The sequence below is a fragment of the Folsomia candida genome, unplaced genomic scaffold (assembly GCF_002217175.1).
Source record: "Folsomia candida strain VU population unplaced genomic scaffold, ASM221717v1 Fcan01_Sc001, whole genome shotgun sequence".
Lineage (NCBI taxonomy): Eukaryota > Metazoa > Arthropoda > Collembola > Entomobryomorpha > Isotomidae > Folsomia > Folsomia candida.
In genome coordinates, this window is record NW_019091193.1 from 10,197,985 (window position 1) to 10,215,116 (window position 17,132).

General features: G+C 36.9%; 2 protein-coding genes and 1 long non-coding RNA gene across 4 annotated transcripts in view; 2 read left to right on the plus strand and 1 right to left on the minus strand.

Annotated features, from left to right (window-relative positions):
* The window catches only part of LOC110853870 (putative uncharacterized protein DDB_G0287457), a 28,955-nt gene extending 15,861 nt beyond the window's left edge, over positions 1-13,094 (minus strand). Inside the window, exons 1-2 of the mRNA XM_022102222.2 lie at positions 12,979-13,094; positions 2,784-2,820 (exon numbers count right to left, since the gene is read on the minus strand). The gene's annotated coding sequence lies outside the window, so the exon portion shown is untranslated. The remainder of the gene's footprint in view (positions 1-2,783; positions 2,821-12,978) is intronic.
* A 1,519-nt stretch (positions 13,095-14,613) lies between these two features.
* On the plus strand, positions 14,614-15,978 carry LOC110842271 (glycine-rich RNA-binding protein 2-like). 2 transcript variants are annotated; one of them, XM_035846751.1, is made up of 5 exons: positions 14,614-14,945; positions 15,010-15,069; positions 15,135-15,164; positions 15,246-15,260; positions 15,319-15,978. In XM_035846751.1, the coding sequence occupies exons 1-5, from the start codon at positions 14,690-14,692 to the stop codon at positions 15,369-15,371; spliced, it is 414 nt and encodes a 137-aa protein (XP_035702644.1). In that variant the 5' UTR covers positions 14,614-14,689; the 3' UTR covers positions 15,372-15,978. The 2 variants fall into 2 exon arrangements, with proteins under 2 accessions (XP_035702644.1, XP_035702643.1); XM_035846750.1 differs by having other exon boundaries at positions 15,246-15,978.
* Positions 15,979-16,090: 112 nt separating this feature from the next.
* Positions 16,091-16,325, plus strand: LOC118433801. Its single transcript, XR_004833584.1, has 2 exons — positions 16,091-16,133; positions 16,198-16,325. It is a non-coding gene; the product is annotated as an uncharacterized LOC118433801 (long non-coding RNA).
* Positions 16,326-17,132: the final 807 nt, after the last annotated feature.

Here is a 17,132-nt window from a genome sequence, read left to right on the forward strand (position 1 = left end):
ACATTGATAGAAATTAGTAAAGGTTTCGCTTTCACGTAACAACCCCAACCAAGTCTGTCCCAATGTGTGTATGCACGGCCACTTATTCCCTTAAGTATGGCTGATACCCACCATTACATCTCTCTTATTACCATCAACTGCTTTTAGTGCTGACTTGTGTCCCTTTTCAAAGTTGCAATGTTTTGGTCGTGGTAATAAGTTTAAAGGCAGAAATAACCCGAGAAATAGAAGTACCACTTCTCCTCTGCATGTACCAAGTAACCACTAATTTGACCACCTGTCGGTCCCCCAGTTCCTTCAGAAATACAACATTACAGCAGCGGCACTTCAAAGATACCCAACAAAGAATTTTTTTGCCCAAGACTCATCAGATCTCCTCCGAAGAAGAACAGCAGAGAAAAAGAGTTCTAGGAGAAGAGTTGAAAAGAATGCTACAAAGAAGTCTCACTCTTGTTTCTTCCTTCCATACACCCGGAATTCGTCGAGGAGATGGAGAAGTTAACCAACACCAAAGTAACTGAAAATTACTCGAGTCCCATTGTCTGTGCTTACAAGCTCTGTGTTGTGGAGTCGGTGGATTCGACATGGCAAAGTCATCATCAAACCAAAAACTTATTTTTCTCCGAGGCTCAATAAAGCTCTTCAAGACTCTTCTCATGTACCTTTTCAACGAGTCTAAAGGGAGGAGGTGAACGGAAACCAAACTTATCTCTTCGCCTCTATATATCTCGTATGTATGTATGTATGACACCGCCAGTACCAACCAATAGGTTCAAAATCTAGGTACATGTACATACGCATGCGAGTGTTCAAGAATAGTATTCCTATCTTTTTAACCCTCAACAATCTACACCACGATACAAAATGCACGCATTTTTATCAGGCAGGTGCAGTAGTTGTTGGAAAGTGTTTTCACTGACAGTACATACGTACACCGCTTCTACGCCTTGAGGCCTTTGCTTTATCTTTTGTCGACATCATTTTTTATCTGAGACTTTGGTACGTCTATGCATCTTGTAATGTGTAATTCAAATCTTAATACGCCGCCCGCACATCTCCACGACTTTTACTCAACCGCTTTAGTCCACGGCAGCCAAGCAACTACTTACCTCGTACGGCAATGGTGACCACTATTAACACATACATATACACAATTAATGATGACATCCGCAGACATAAATTACGATCTTACTGGAACAAATTTTAGTAGGCTAAATAGACATAAAAATGCATGCATATTATCTTGATAATTTTTAAAGTTATCGACTTTATTGTCATCGTCAAGATACTCGTGCATGCTGTGAAATTATCCCACGTATTTACATCTATGCTCAGCTATGTATTTTTGGCTTCGACTGTAATGATTATTATACTGTGATTCAAAGGAATCAAACCACTTTTTGGTGGGTAATATGTAAGTGCGAGAGAATGGAGCTATTTCAAAATTTCAAAACTCTTTCATTAGCACGGCGAGGGGCCCTCTACTTCACACCTTCGATTATCCATAATAACGCTCAAGGTGCACTTGATTGTAATTACATGTACTACACAACTTTAAATCTATGATCTTGCCGACTCGGACACAGAGAGCTGTGGAGGTAACTCAGTAATGACGGACGACGTACACATGTACGAGAAGAGAAAATGGTCCTACAGTTTTTATTCGAGGGCGCAACACATACATACACCAAATAATATTACGGCTCGTACATATGTACGTGAAGATGCAGCGTAGAATTTGAAATTTGAAGGCAGTTCTGTTGCAAGATCAAAGATCCCGATGTAGAAATGATGTAGTGTGCACCCTGTTATTAAGCTCAACACCACCCAGGACACTGCTTCATCTCGTACCAGCCCTCCCTATCATTAAGAGTATTAACACCAACGTGAAATAAAATTTACAAATGGCACCAACCAACGTATGTACATTTAATAGCGGTGCAATTGCAAAATTGACAACAAACGCTACCGCAACCAAAAATCCTTTTTTAGAAGAAAGAGTGAATGCCGACAGGGCTGAAACAATGATGATGAGTATCGTAATTACTACCCGCAATCATTTACTGACGTTACTTTATTCATGATTATTTTTCATAACATCCAGAGTTCAGAAAAGGTTTTAAGTCAGAGAATACTAGCAAAAACGCTGGCAAGTTACTATACAATACAATTTCAAAAGTGCCATAATCATGGCTATAATGTGTGCATAACATGTAAATAAATGATGTCCCACCCCATTCTCTCCCTGGCAAATAGATTTCCTTTGGTAATATAAATTGTTTTTTTTTGCTTATTTAGGAAATGACGAAATGACGATTGAATAAAATTATTCGTCTGGAAAATTGGTTGTTATCTTAATTTCAAGTGAAGAGTGAAAAATATAATGTAACAATTTTAATTTACTAATTGGGCAATTTGTTCCTTTCCCTTTTTTAGACCTTTGCTTTCTCTTACCCAACAGTCTTAAGTATGCTGAGCAACCGTGTGCAAGTGATAATACAATGTATCTACGCATATGTAATGTTCTGTCAGGGCAATTACATTAATGAGAGCTTTTGCACTACTGCACAGTGACAAACAAGAGAAAATCGACAAGAAGTCATCCCCCCGGAGGACTTGATTAACTTACGAATACATTTTTCAAAGAACTGTAAGAAACACATCTTTCATCTTGCATAAAAGCTTTCTTGAACTCGAAATGATCTCATGCATGGCTTAAAAGTATGAAGAAAAGTATTGGAAATCTGAATTCCCATGCTAGAAAAATATTACTAATGACTTACGGCATGTATCCTCCGCTTCCAGACAAATCTTGACTTCCTGGAAAGAGAAAATTAAAGTCGGATAAAAATTTTGTAAGTCCAAAACACATGAAGCAATTAATGTCTAACTTCAATTTTAAATTAGAAAAAGTTGAGACAGCTTTTCTGAGTTTGTTGGCAAAAGTTGCTCATTAGGTTTTTGATTTCTAATTAGACTGACAAGACTTGACATCTTTGGTTTTGGTTCAAATGAAGTTGAATAAATAGCGTGCATACGTATGTCAAACCTTGTTAGCAGTTTAGCGTGGGTGTTATTAAGAAACTTGTGGTAAATAAATAAACAACCCAGAACCAATCTAATTAGTTATGCATATGCAGATTAACTTTGGAATATCATTAATTAGTGTAGTCAATAATAACAAATTACACAGGTTTTGAGAGTTCGAACTTAAAATAACTAAGCTCCACGTGGTTCAATTTTAATTGGTTTTCATAAAGTTCTGAACAATTTGTAGGTTTGGGGTTTCGAATGTTTTTGAAGATAATTACGAAGCATTAAAACCCAGTGTTCGATAATAATAATTTTGATGTGAATTACACAACAAATTTTACGTTTTATCCATCACGATTATTCATCTATTATTGCTCATCAATTTCTTTAAAAAAACTCCCAAAGCTGATTCATGCAAGTTTTAGCGTATTTTTAGCCAAAATCATGAAACAAACACAATGAGTATGTACGGCCATGTACGACCAAGTACTTTCTTGACTTTTCTCTTGAGAGGCCTTTGTCAATTCGTTCGCTACACATTACACGCACTGAATTTTATGAGTTTGTCTACGTACAACAGCCTATTCATCCGTGATGCCTTTCTTTGACCCAACTCTGATACATGTGCTCATCCATTCGGTTTGTATTTTTTATGAGAAAGTGACCGTCTGTTGACTCTTGACTTGGAATCAAACCAACCTTTCTTTTATTTTTCCCTTCCCAACACTTTCCTTAAAAACAGGTTGGGTTAGCTACGTAGGTTGAATCGAGCTCAACCCGGGTAGTTGAGAACGGTAATAATAGTTGCGACTTTGCGAGTGTGAGTTAAGCCGATATGGTGGACATGACTTTCTCTCTGCAGCAGCACTTCTGGTGTGCTTCACAGTTGACGAGGGGGAAGGGGAGCAAAATCAATAATATCTGTGGAAGAACTACAAGTCACTGATTTCTGAAATCTCAATGTTGCAGCCCGGTCTATTTCCTCTCTGAAAATCACCACTCTGGAAGAGAAGTGCTATGACGAAATCTCATATTTTCTGCCATAAATGGATTACATATACCTTCCACCAGCCAGTCATACGTTTGTCCAATATGGGAAGGAAATAAAATTCAATCGAGTCATATGAACGCAATCTTCCGTCTTCTTGAACTGATTTTTTCTTCTTTTCGACACACACTAGAGCTATGCACGAGTGATTGTAGAACACAATGCCACCAAATATGCCAACAAGAATTAATTGAAAATAAAATAGTACTGATCAAGACAAAGACGTGAAGTGCTAATGTACTTATCATGAAAAATACATTAGATACAAAAGCCCAAATGTGATCTTGCATGGCATATGCATGCTGAAGAAATAAAACCAATCATTCAGATAAGCACACTCGTACATTATTCACGACAGGAACTTGAGATGGCTGATTTTACTGTATTATGGTTATTCCAGATGGACGGAAATCCTGCATATTAAAACGAACGCAAAGAATAGGAAACTTTATCTGGTAAAAACTTTTATAACATGCTTTCTTTACAACAGCCCAAAAAAACCCATATGCTTTTATTGCTCTGTTCATCCTTCTCAGAATGCTTAGTTATTTAGACCGTTGTAATGGTAATTGGTTTGTCCGAGTGTTCGTGTTCCTGGCAGATTCACTTAGCGTAGATTGTTTTGTTAATCGAGTTTTCATCTGTTGTTTAAGTATTATTGCATTGATGAATAGATCCAATTTTATGGACGAGTGGTGATCAAGCTTGCATTAAAAGGAAGAATGAGATTCACTGGATTGGAAGAAATCCATAATTCAACGCCACACTGAAATCGAATACTGAATGAAATATTTAATTGGCTTAAATTTTTCACGAGTTGAGTACAAAGTTCAATATTAGTTAAAGATGAATCTGTATGTATTCAGATGGAATATTCATCCTTTTTCTAATCTTCGTGAACTATACAAACTAACAGAAATATAAATTCCAAGAAGAGCATACGTTCCACATTCCATTTCACCATAAAATCTTATCAAACCAAAGTGCTGTCAATATGGATTTCACAAACATAAATTGATGTTTACGTATGTCTATCGTGTGTGTCATCGTTAAAAGCCCACACATCGTTCAATCTCATAAACCGTAAATCAATTCAACTCCCACAGGATCGATGATGAGATATAAATTTAACGCAACACCTCGCATAAAATCGAGCTTAAGCATATTTATTTATAGCACCGACTTCTCCACAAACATCTTTAACACTTTTCGACTTTTTCTGAAAAATCCAGAATTAAAGAAAAGTAAAATGCACTGAGAACGGTGAACCTTTGAATTTCTAATGAATATTTTGAATTTCTGATGTAAAATTACTAAATATGTAAATGCATTCAGTGTGAGTTCTAAACTTTAACTAAATACGATAAATTACTTAATCAAGATTTATTTTTCATCAAAATTCTCTTGATTTCCTTACTTAATCACATAAACTGCAGGAGTAAGAAATTATTGATGACACAAACAGCTAATTGGATGAGTAGGACAACCTGTCATGGACTTAGGATACATAACTCGTGGCAGAATCATCTTGGAATGGAAGGGGAAGAGGAAATACGTAAAATAGAGTTGGTTAAATTAAATTTCCGTCCATCTTCTCCGACCAGATTTGCACTCCGTTAATTGACAGCTGCCTAGTTTATTTCCCTCAACGACTTCCAACTTTCAGGAAATTCAGAGTTAGTTCATTCGTCGTAGAAAATACGTTAAATAAACATATCACACTCCTTACATGTGTCACCAACCTGACACGGAATGTGCTTTAAAATTTACTAAGACGCGTCTTCGTCGAGAATCTACCAAGTTTCCTCAACTTACTTTACAGAAGTTGAACTGGAAGGCATTTATAAAATCAAGTTGTTTGTGAATTCAATGTTTAAACAACATCAGATGACGAGAGCGATTCCACATCCAATATTTCCAAACGAGGAAACTTTAAAAGTCCACAATCAGTCTTCATTTTCAGCAATAAAACGAGCTCTCAACAAGCAGTAGCTAAGCATGCTCACCAGAAAGGACATTCTGAATATACACATTTGCGCTTACACCCTCTACTTCTCACAGGATTACCGTCTTCCAACCTTGGTTGACGTCTGATTACTCAACAATAATTATTCAAATTACAATAACAAAGTTGTGCTAACCTTGCGCTGAAGTTGGGGGAATGAAAATTGTACTTATATAGATACTCAGTATACTTGTAGAAAGTGCTTGCACTCATGTGCGTGAGTCGCATAAGGATATGCATGTATTTACATATATTCATAGGAACGAAAACCAGTGCAGTACTCCTACCAAACCATAACTTTCGTCTCGTTCTCGTAATAAATACCTTCGAAGCATATACATATGCAACGTTTCTCATGTTGTGAAAGTTTACATTTGGAAAGAAATGAAAATGTGATTTTATAAAGCATGCTATGAGAAAACTGTCTCAAGTTGTTTCTTTCATTTCAAAGCACAATTGGTAAATTTTAATATATTTTTATATGCATATAATGCATGTCTGAAAGTCCGGAATTCGGATCGTGATTTAACACCACAAAAACTAACATCTTGACTCGCCAACTCATGATGATTTAGAGATAAGGAATAAGTTTCGGCTGCTCTTTTTAGTTGAAAACTTTCCTAAATCTCAGCGAGCCGGTTAACCTGCTCAGAAAATGCCAATCTGCTTATCCCAAGTCTTGAAACATGAATTTGCTTTCATTTCCAAGCTCGTATATCGTCCTAAGCGGCATCGGGGCTGATGGGTGGGCAACGCAAAGAGCTTAAAACCAGAGAACAGAGCTGCACCACGAACCAAGTCAGAATACGTGGAATAGTTGGAGAGAAAGTTTTCACGCATGATAGTGCATACAAAGTGCTTCCTCTCCTTCTCCGCATCGTTCAACGCAACTGGCTGGCTGGGTCGTCCGCACGAGCCAGATACCAAAATTGGTGAAAATCCTGTCGTTTTGATTCTTCCCCAGAAACTCTCTACAATTCCTACCGAGATTCCTTCCACTATCCGGTTCCCCCCAGAACTAGTTGGAGAAAGAATACATAAACTTGCACTCTTCAAGGACCTTGTCAGTAAAACTCGTTTGTTTTACAAAAAAATATAATGTTATTACTGGATTATATATTGGTTGCGTGTAGGTTTTAAACTAGAAATTATATTTTAATTCATGATTAATTATTGCTATCTTTATTTGTGGTTAACACTTTTATGATAACCTGCTAGCCAGTTGAGGTCATGTATTCATTTTTTATCACTGAATTTTCTTAAATATTACTTGGTACAAGAGGAGATACATATGCTGATGGGATAGACATAAGAAGGAACACCACTTTCATGTAAAAGTTAAAAAAAGAGCAGTATGGTTTGCGACGATATGGAGAAGATCGAGGTATTTCATTTTCAAGATTTCATTTCTCTCGAGTCTCGAGACAATAAAATCATTACCTAGAACCATTACTTTCTTCATGCATGTATGTTTCACAGCATAACAAAAGTTTCACATCAACATATATTTTTACCAGTAGACAGTAGACACCAAAACCATTTTTTGTTATACTTTTTGGCTCCAGTTGCTTGACAGACAAATAATAAAATTTTGCTTACCCGTTCCCCGAATTCCATTTCTTTGTATATGTACATACATCCGATTCTATAAACCAATGAAATCTTCTTTCTTTCGTCTCAAAGCTTTAAAACTTTGCTCTTTGAAACCAAAAGCAGACATATTTCACACTTGTAAACCACATCCAGAATGCGATGAAATATTCTACGCCACAAATCTCAAAATTCGATTTGAGAGAAACACCAATTGTCAGATTATGCATGCTTGTGAATTTTAATCCACAACATATTTTCCTGTCATCCAATCTCCGAATATCTTTCCGGTTTACTTCCCTGATGTTCAATATTCATAAAATTTTGGAATCCCAAGTAGAAATTTGACACCAAATTCCATGCATGGTTTATCGTTTCCGACCATATTTTATCAGAAAAATAATTCAAACACATTCCTAAACTAAAAGCACAAAGTTTCAGAAATACACATCCAGCTGAATTGTTCTAATACAAATACATAAATTTACTTATTTCGTAATTGGTGATGAAAACGTGTGGGACGTTACTGAGAAAAAATGAGACTAAAATTTAAAGTTAGAGTCTTTCAAGTTGAAGGGAGACAAGAAAACCTCGTTGGTTTGATAAGAAGATGGGACATACTCTACGCAAGTCAGAATTAAATGGACGCAGTACTGGAAGCACAAGGAGTGGTGGCAGAGAGTCAGTTGGAGAGAATTGCTTGAGTGAAAGCACTTCAGCCCACTCAACGTCTGGTGCTTATCTCCACATCCATCCAAAACGACGTCTCTGCAGAGTCTACATGCTTTGTTGAAGGGAAAAAGATTTGCCATTTTCCATTTTGGGGTAAAATCCGTTTTCCGACATTTCATGATCCCATTTAATATTTTTGAGTGCATTTCAAGAACTTAAGTCCTTCGTAACGTCTCTTATGTATACGACGAGTGTTTGACTTCCTCATCCCCATCGTTCCAATCCCCAGTTCGGGAGCAATATTTACTTCATGCCGGAGAAAGGTTCTCAACATGTACATCAACAGCTTTTATTGTTAATTAAAGAAATCGTAATTGATACTTTTGATAAATGATCCGATAAAAGAAAGGCTGGCTCGATTCATGAAATTCATCATAACGACCACAACCACGATTATGTTTCCTACCATATTGTCTCCCTAATTGAATTGGACACCAACAGGGCAGAAACAATTGAGACCCAATTAGGCCGGACTTTTTCAGCTGTTCATTAAAACTATCCCATATAATTCCTCTTAATGCCATTTCTACTTCTATCCTTCAGTTTACCCAGGGACACACGCATTGAGGAATATTTTCCCAAGAGGAAAATCCCATGATTTTCTATTCTACAATTCTACACAAAAGACGGGAAATGAACTGGCTTTCATTTCAACCATTTTTATTTCGTCGGAGGGATTTGTACCTTCATCCTCAATGAAAACATCCGTGATTATTGACCAAAAAGAGGGAGCACATTTAATGCATTTATCACTTCTTTCTTTGAGTTCATTAGAAAAAGGATGGGTATTGAATTCAGCAAACCACCTTTTCCTCACATTTGTACACATCCATATATATTATCAGTCATCATAAAAGGCTGGGAGAAGTAGTAGAGACAGTTCAGGTGGTGGTAAATGGTTGGCTAATAGCCTTGCTTATACTGTCACACAGGGTAGAAAAATAACATAAAACTCAGACTAATGGATGGGAAACATACATTTTTCGTATACGAGCGAATGTATCTGGTACAAGATCGATGGAAATGGAAGCGTAAAAGCAAACATCCTGTCCTGTCTTCGGACGAACTCAATTTTTGGCTACAAACAAACTGTTTTTATTTCTAGTCTGATGCACACTTACACGTTCGCCATACACACCCCCTGCTGAATCATGCCTTATTATTATCAATTTCCATCACCAGCAATCATCCAAATGTCCTCCTGTCTCCTCTCGAAAAAATGTCTGTCTGCTTCTCTGACGCAATGTTATAGCACAACTATATACTCCTCTACCCAACGTCCATTCAGCATTTCGGCCATCAGGAAGCAAATGAAAGAATACAAAAAGTTGGAAATCGGAGAGGGACCTTCCCATGAATGTGTGCTTGGTGAAATTCTAACCTATGTGAAAAATTGACATGACGCCAGTTCATGTATCTACTTATGTAGCTAGATGGACATTGGTTCATTTCCTATTATTCTGTGGGTTTTTTTACTTTTGTGGAGAATGTTCTCCACAAACTTAGTATTCTTAGTATTCTCCAATCAATAAATCAAAATTTACACCAAGTTTTTCCCTTTTCATGGTACAACAAAGAACTAAATATGCAACTTCAAACACCAATAATCAAATTATAAAAACATTGCAATCATGTATTTTATCGTGATTCTTGTGTAATATTATTAGTGATTTTCATGGTCGGTGGCGTGGTATGTCCTTTAGCGGACAGCATTGTATAGTCAATAGTCCACACCACACATATAGTTTATACACAATGAGAAAGTGGACAAAGTAAGGAAATATCTTTCCGCGTAAAAATACTCAATAATAAATACAAAGCAAGAGGGGTAGCAGGAACGGACAAACCAAGCTTTCATTGCTGACGAACAAGATCGTACGTACAAATGTACATATATAGTTGTATGAATGGCAAAAAAGTGTGGAGAATAAACTCGGATAAAGTGAAAAAGTTTCTCAATTATTTTTGCTTGAGTATACAGAAAATTTGGAGAAAGTTGAGTTGGAGGAAATAAGCAGCTTTGTTAGAAAGAGATTTATTAAGTTTGACTGGATCTGTCAACTCAGCGCTATTACTTTTTTTCTTTTTAATAATGGCCAGAATTTGATACCAGTAATCTCGACCACTGTGCTCGTTTTTTGTATGGTTTCCCTAAGCTGTGTCTATTTACGAAAATGAAATGATAATACCAATTAAAATTTGAAATAGAGGCACAATTCTGTTTGAAATATGGACATGAACAAACTAACCATAGTATATAGAAACATGATACATATGTATGCGTACATACATACATCGCTTCCCTCAGCTCAGGTAAATTCGATGAAATGAACTCGAGCTGCGAACAGAAATATTGTTATTTTGGAGCCTCTAATACCCAGGAACCTCCCCTTCGCCAATCTTTGCAACTCAACTGAAATGAAAGAGCGGATGTGTCTGATTACGAGAGTGATGGATTGACAGTTAGCGTGACGCCATAAAATTAGACGAGAGTGAAAATACTCTCGGAATCCATTCAGGATTTCTCCAAACACGTAAAAAATCGAATTATCCAAAAGTTTTATGCGCTGAATATCTGTACGCGAAAAACCCTCCATGACATAGAATGAGTATGTTAGATATGTTTACTTTGATGGTTTCGACTATGCAATCCTTTTCCCACATTAGATCTTATTAACATCATGTACAAAACACCCGTTGCAATTAAGTATACAAATCTGCGTAATACATATCAAAATTGCGCCATTGTTTTTGCTTATGCAGTGAAAATTTACTTGCAAACTTTGGTATTATTAAGTGAAAATTAAGTGTTTAGCCTGACCATCTCTTTTATTATTAAAATTGTTAAAAGAGATGGACACGTTATCGAATGAAAGTGACGGGATTCCAGAGAGACCAAACGACCCACACAAAGCAGTAACTTGTGAAACAAGTATATAATTCCTTCGTTTGTCGGCACCGAAACTGAAATTCACACTCAATTGATTCAAACGTAATAGTGCCACCGCCGCACCTTTAACAAAAAATCCACAGCCGTTCCATTACGATACGTCGACCAAATGGGAGACCGAAGAATCCATACCATATAATTCCTGTCAAAGAAGCCAACCGGTGGAAGTGGCAAATAAGTGGGTAAAATCGGCAAGAAGCAACCGTATCAAAGCAAAAACTGAGTGTTTCTCTGTTGAAGAGAACACATAATGGGAAACCCCCGTTTAATATACGTTGCCGAGAGAGAGAGGATCAAACAAGACGCGGCATGCGGTTCTTTGATCTTTCATGCATAACAGCACGAATGTAAAATTGTACATCGCGTGCCAAAATATCTATACTAATCATAACAATAAATCCTCAACCGTTTTCAATGCCTTTGATTGAAGTGCCATGCATTCGAGAGAGCGAACAAAAAGATTAGTTTGCCATCCACCCTACGATAGGTTTCCCAATGATTCGAAACCTAATTCTCAGTTCTAATTCTCCCACGAAGCAAAATGACATGTCGTCTTATAATCAGACGCTGTTATGTACACAGAATGTCCATAATATGTTCATGACGACTTTCTCCATAGAACTTGCATTCGTTACTAATGCATGGGGACGAATCACAATCAAAGTTTAGGATCCCATAAATATACAAATACATGCATTTAGACTATGTACAGCTAAACCAGTGGCGGTAGCTCATTGAAGGCTAATTTCCGACTCATTTCTAGCATCTGGTAGAATAAATCAACAATGATAAATTACACGCACTAAAACTTTTGGGTTGATACCATAAGCAAATGAAGAAACTGTTTCTTACAGTTATTTAGTAGATTGAGACTAAAGTTTAGTCTGCGAGGGTCGTGGGGTGATGGAAGCTGGCAGTGCAAAAAGGGTTTGGGTGTCACAGAAGCTCTTTCATGTCTTTTTCAGCCTTTGCCTGTCGTGTGACCCTACCACCGATGGATGTACGAAAGCAAGAGAGCATCTCCTCGGATGAGCAAAAGGAATGACTTTTTTACAAAGAGACCGAAACAATCCAAATATGTCTCCCAACCATCCACGGCTATGCACTACTAGTCTTTCCCTGTGCAATATATGTACTTCTGCTGTAACGAAACGCATAGACGAGATGAAGAGTATGCTTTAAACTCTGCTGGCTTTGATCTTTTCCGCTAGAATTCAATTGGTCATACTCCACCTTCGTCTCTATATTCTTTCATCTGTCGGCCTCTCTTTGCCCTTTGATCGTCAGTTGTGATTTGCTTTACTAATTTACACTCAACAGCCCGGCTTGGTCAAACCAAGCGAAAGTGCTGATGACGAGCGAGTCTGTCCGTACATAGTAGTGCTAAAGAGTGAGCAATAAAGTTCCGAGAACACCCAAACCACAAATCCAGACGATGGTCAAGTCAGTGCGTTTCTCATATTATGCACACGTAATGATATGCATGCATACGCTGCATTACGCATCTGCATATAAGTACGTTCATGCTTTTATCAATCTGTGTAATTAGGAACGAGGTACGTAGCTAGCTAAAATAGTCATGCAATGATTTAAGCAAGTATTTGGATAAAAATGACTTACGTTGCCATCCAGCTTCGAATATCTTCGAAGCCTGAGACGGCGCCCGAAAAAAGATATGGGACGAATTTTGGAAAAGTATGGTAACCGTTGGAGAAGGGGTAGGTGAAAGTTGTAGCCTCAAGTCTCACGTTGGTGGGGCGAAATGAGCCGATTTCCTCTTCGAACGGTGGTGTGGGGTTGAACTGGCTGTTTTCTCTCCTCTGCTTTTCCGTGCTTTCGAGCTGGGAAAGTTCTCCGGGACGTTCGGGGCAGGACTGTGCGGGCCACAGAGCTCACTCCAGCATTTTAAGAAAATCGGTACAACAGGGAAGAATCGTCCCTGTCGACGCAAACTCACGCATTTCATTTGCATAGGAATAATAATGGCTAATGTCCACTCTGATGAATGAAGATATGCGTGTATGCATATGTGTGAATGTGTATGTATATCGAACATTTTGTATTTAAGCTGGCCTTAAATCATAGTTTTATAATTTGTAATTTTAATGGAATCAATTACTAATCGTGATATAATAAATAAATAACTTTCCGAACATCATTTATTAGACAATTAAACTGAATTATTTATTTGATTTTTTTTTCAAAATTAAAATATTTTAATTATGTAGATGGGTCTTCAAATAATTTACATAAGCTCAGACTTTTGAGAATACTTATGTACCGCTGTACAAGTATTTAACTAATTTAACTGAGACAGGTGTATATAAAAGACGTTGGCTTTAATAAATTTTGAGCTAAAGTATGTCCCAAGATATTTGTATTTGCTTGTCGAAAAGTACTTGAGGATACTTGACTGAGCACCGTTGGGATTAATTTCAGAAAAACAAAAAAGTTTTAACTCCAGTTTGCAAGTAAAATGTGTTAATGAAAATGATGAGTCGTTTCATCATCATCTTGATTAAATACATATATCAAACTGTTATATGAGCATTCACAACAGAGTTCTTGTACTACGAATTCTGATTTTTTGTGTCCACAATCCCAAGGCACCTTTTTTAATGAGAAACGAGACAATAAGAATGCAAATCAAGAGAATCTAATAAAAGTGTGACATTTTTACAAGTCAAAGTAGAGCTCGAATTACTTTGTTGTTGCTCTTGCAGGCTTTGCATCTTGTTGTACGTAGTTTGAGATGGGGTGATTTTTTTAATTTCAAACAACGACCAAAGAAAGTGCTAAGTTTTTCGGATGAAAACTATTCATTATTAAGTAGTTCTATTCAAGAGTTGACTTGAGAGGAACTCTCTCCTCCATAGTTTTGCTTACTGCATGTTAAATTCCTGACGAGTTGGGATAATATGACATCGATATCAACATCTTTGGCACTATCTATTTATAAATAGATGCCACTTCTTAGTAATCTCAACGACAGTGGGAAACCCAACTCAACGTCTACCATGAACTCATTACGTATTATGTATTATTTCCATCTTTATGGACATTTATTTCGCTCATAGAATTTGTAGTTATCCAGAGAGATTGACGTACTTGTATATTCACAAGCGTTTTTTACTCTAATTAAAGTTCTGAGAACTTGCATAACTAACATTATTATACCATATTTCCATCGAGCATATACTGCACGTACTGAAAACTGGTGCAAAAAAGTATTATTCAGGAGACCATAAATACTGACTCCGAATTAACAACTTGGCCATTGTGTTGGAAAGCTTCATTTGTATCTCAATCTTTAATAATAATTTGGTTCAACATGATCTATAATACAAGCTTAAGCATTATAACTTTGTGCATTTTAACAATTATCCAAGCATCCTTGTCGCTTCATGATGAGGTTGTGTCCAAAGAAAATGAGACAACAATAGTTACAAATGGGACAAGCCAGATAACCCAGGGAAAGGCACTGGAAAAACATATTGTGTTTCCTTCTGAAGAAAATTCGATCACACCTAAAACAGCTAATAGTAGTTCCGTAAATGCCACAAATCAGACTGAAAAACTACCGGATGGTATGTGGAACCCATTCTCATCGACGTACATACATATGTATGTAATTTATAATTTCATGTACAGGGCACAATAGGGATAAACGACATGGTGGTGGTGCAGACGCAATTGTAATTGTGATAAAAAGTAAGAGAACGCACAATTCCATTTTTATGAATATTGATAATACCCTTGTTATTATTTCTGTTTAGAAAAAGGAGGTGGTGGTGGTAAAGGATTTGGTAAGCTAATTTGCAAATCTTTGAACAATTTATCTACTTGTAAATACTAACACTATGTAAAATGAACACAATTTTTAACAGGTGGTGGATATGGAGGTATGTTTTTACGTCACATACTTTATTTACTGAGAGTCTTAATTAATTTTCCCTATAGGATACGGTGGTGGGGGTAAGGGGGGTGGATTCGGGAGTTACGGAGGTGCGTAAATTATAACGCCAATGTTATGTTATATAGATCTACTCATCCTCAGTGTTTTAGTATCCTCATACCTCTGAATATATCGTCAGTTGTCGTTTTTTTGAACATACAGCCTATTTAAAAAGCTGCAAGATCAACTTAGAGTCAGATCCAGGGACAATTTATAGAATTGCCAAAATTGGTTTACAGTTCCTTTGATACGGAATATTTCTAGATTTTGGCGATCATTACCTCAGTTTATAATTTTTTTTATTAATTTTCCCTATAGGATACGGTGGTGGGGGTACGGGGGGTGGATTGGGGAGTTATGGAGGTGCGCAAATTATAACGCCAAATCATTTGGCCCAAATGTTATATTACACAGATCTACTCATCCTCAGTGTCTTAGTATCCTCTTACCTCTGAATATATCGTCAGTTGTCGTTTTTCGAACATGCAGCCTACCTATTTGAAAAGCTGCAAGATCAAATTAGAATCAGATCCAGGGACAATTTATAGAATTGCAAAACTTGATTTACAGTTCTTTTGATACGGAATATTTCTGGATTTTGGCGATCATTACCTCAGTTTATAATTTTTTAAATTAATTTTCCTTATAGGATACGGTGGGGGGAAGGGGTACAGTGCCTATGGGGGGTACGGTGGGGGTGGGGCCTATGGGGGGTACGGTGGGGGTGGGGCCTATGGGGGGTACGGCGGGGGTGGGGCTTATGGGGGGTACGATGGGGGTGGGGCTTATGGGGGGTACGGTGGGGGAGGTGCTTATGGAGGTTACTGATTATTTTAATTTAATAAAACTATAAATTTTGTAATTAAGTGCTAATTATCTAACAGGATACGGCAGATAAAAATACATGCGAAGATCTATATACATGGGATGCAATTACGACAATTAATATTGTCCGGTAGCAATTGGTTTTCAATAGGATTTTCCATTAAATAAATTATATGTGGACAATGAATTGTTAATTTTTTCATAACATTTTTCCATACAAAATTCATGCACGATTTATTGCAACAACATTTTAGCAAGTCATGAAGTGATTACGCAGAAACTGCAGTAGCCTTGACTGAACCTTTCTGGTTACGTAATTTTTAAAGTTTCTTTGCATAAACATCTAAAAATTGTATTTGCTATACGTTTGAGTATGAACTTGCGTAGCTTCATTAATTATCATTCTTAGAAATTTATACCGTTTCAAAAAACCTTTGATTGCCTCAGATAAAAAAACATGTCCAATGCATCCGGCATCCGTTGGCATCCGGCATTTCTGACTTCCAGAACCAAAAGTTATGTATGCAACTATTTATATGGTATTTATATGTGCATGTGTCATTTATTTATGTAACTTGCTGAATATTTATCGGCAGAGCAGAAATCTACAAGTCTCAGACGTCTTTAAAAGAAGATCCAATTTTTGTCATTTGCAAAACTTCAAAACATCTTTTGATTTATAAAACAACTTTCTTGATTCGAATATCTCTTTCACTTTGAGAAATCAAAGCACTTTCTCTGGAAACGGTGGGACCTCAAGTTCTGCTTTCATCTTTGAGTATAAATCAGACAAATCAGAGCGTCTAAATAAGAGGAGAGAACCCTTAAAGAGATACATACGAATGTGCCTGATATTAAATGGAAGCACGCACAGCCCAGCCTTCCAAGAAGGGAGGAACATATTTTCAGGTTACAAGAGTGATGAAGAAAGAGATTACTTTGAAAATCAGAGCAAATAAAGGTAACACGGGAGATATGTGTGCATGATGAGCGA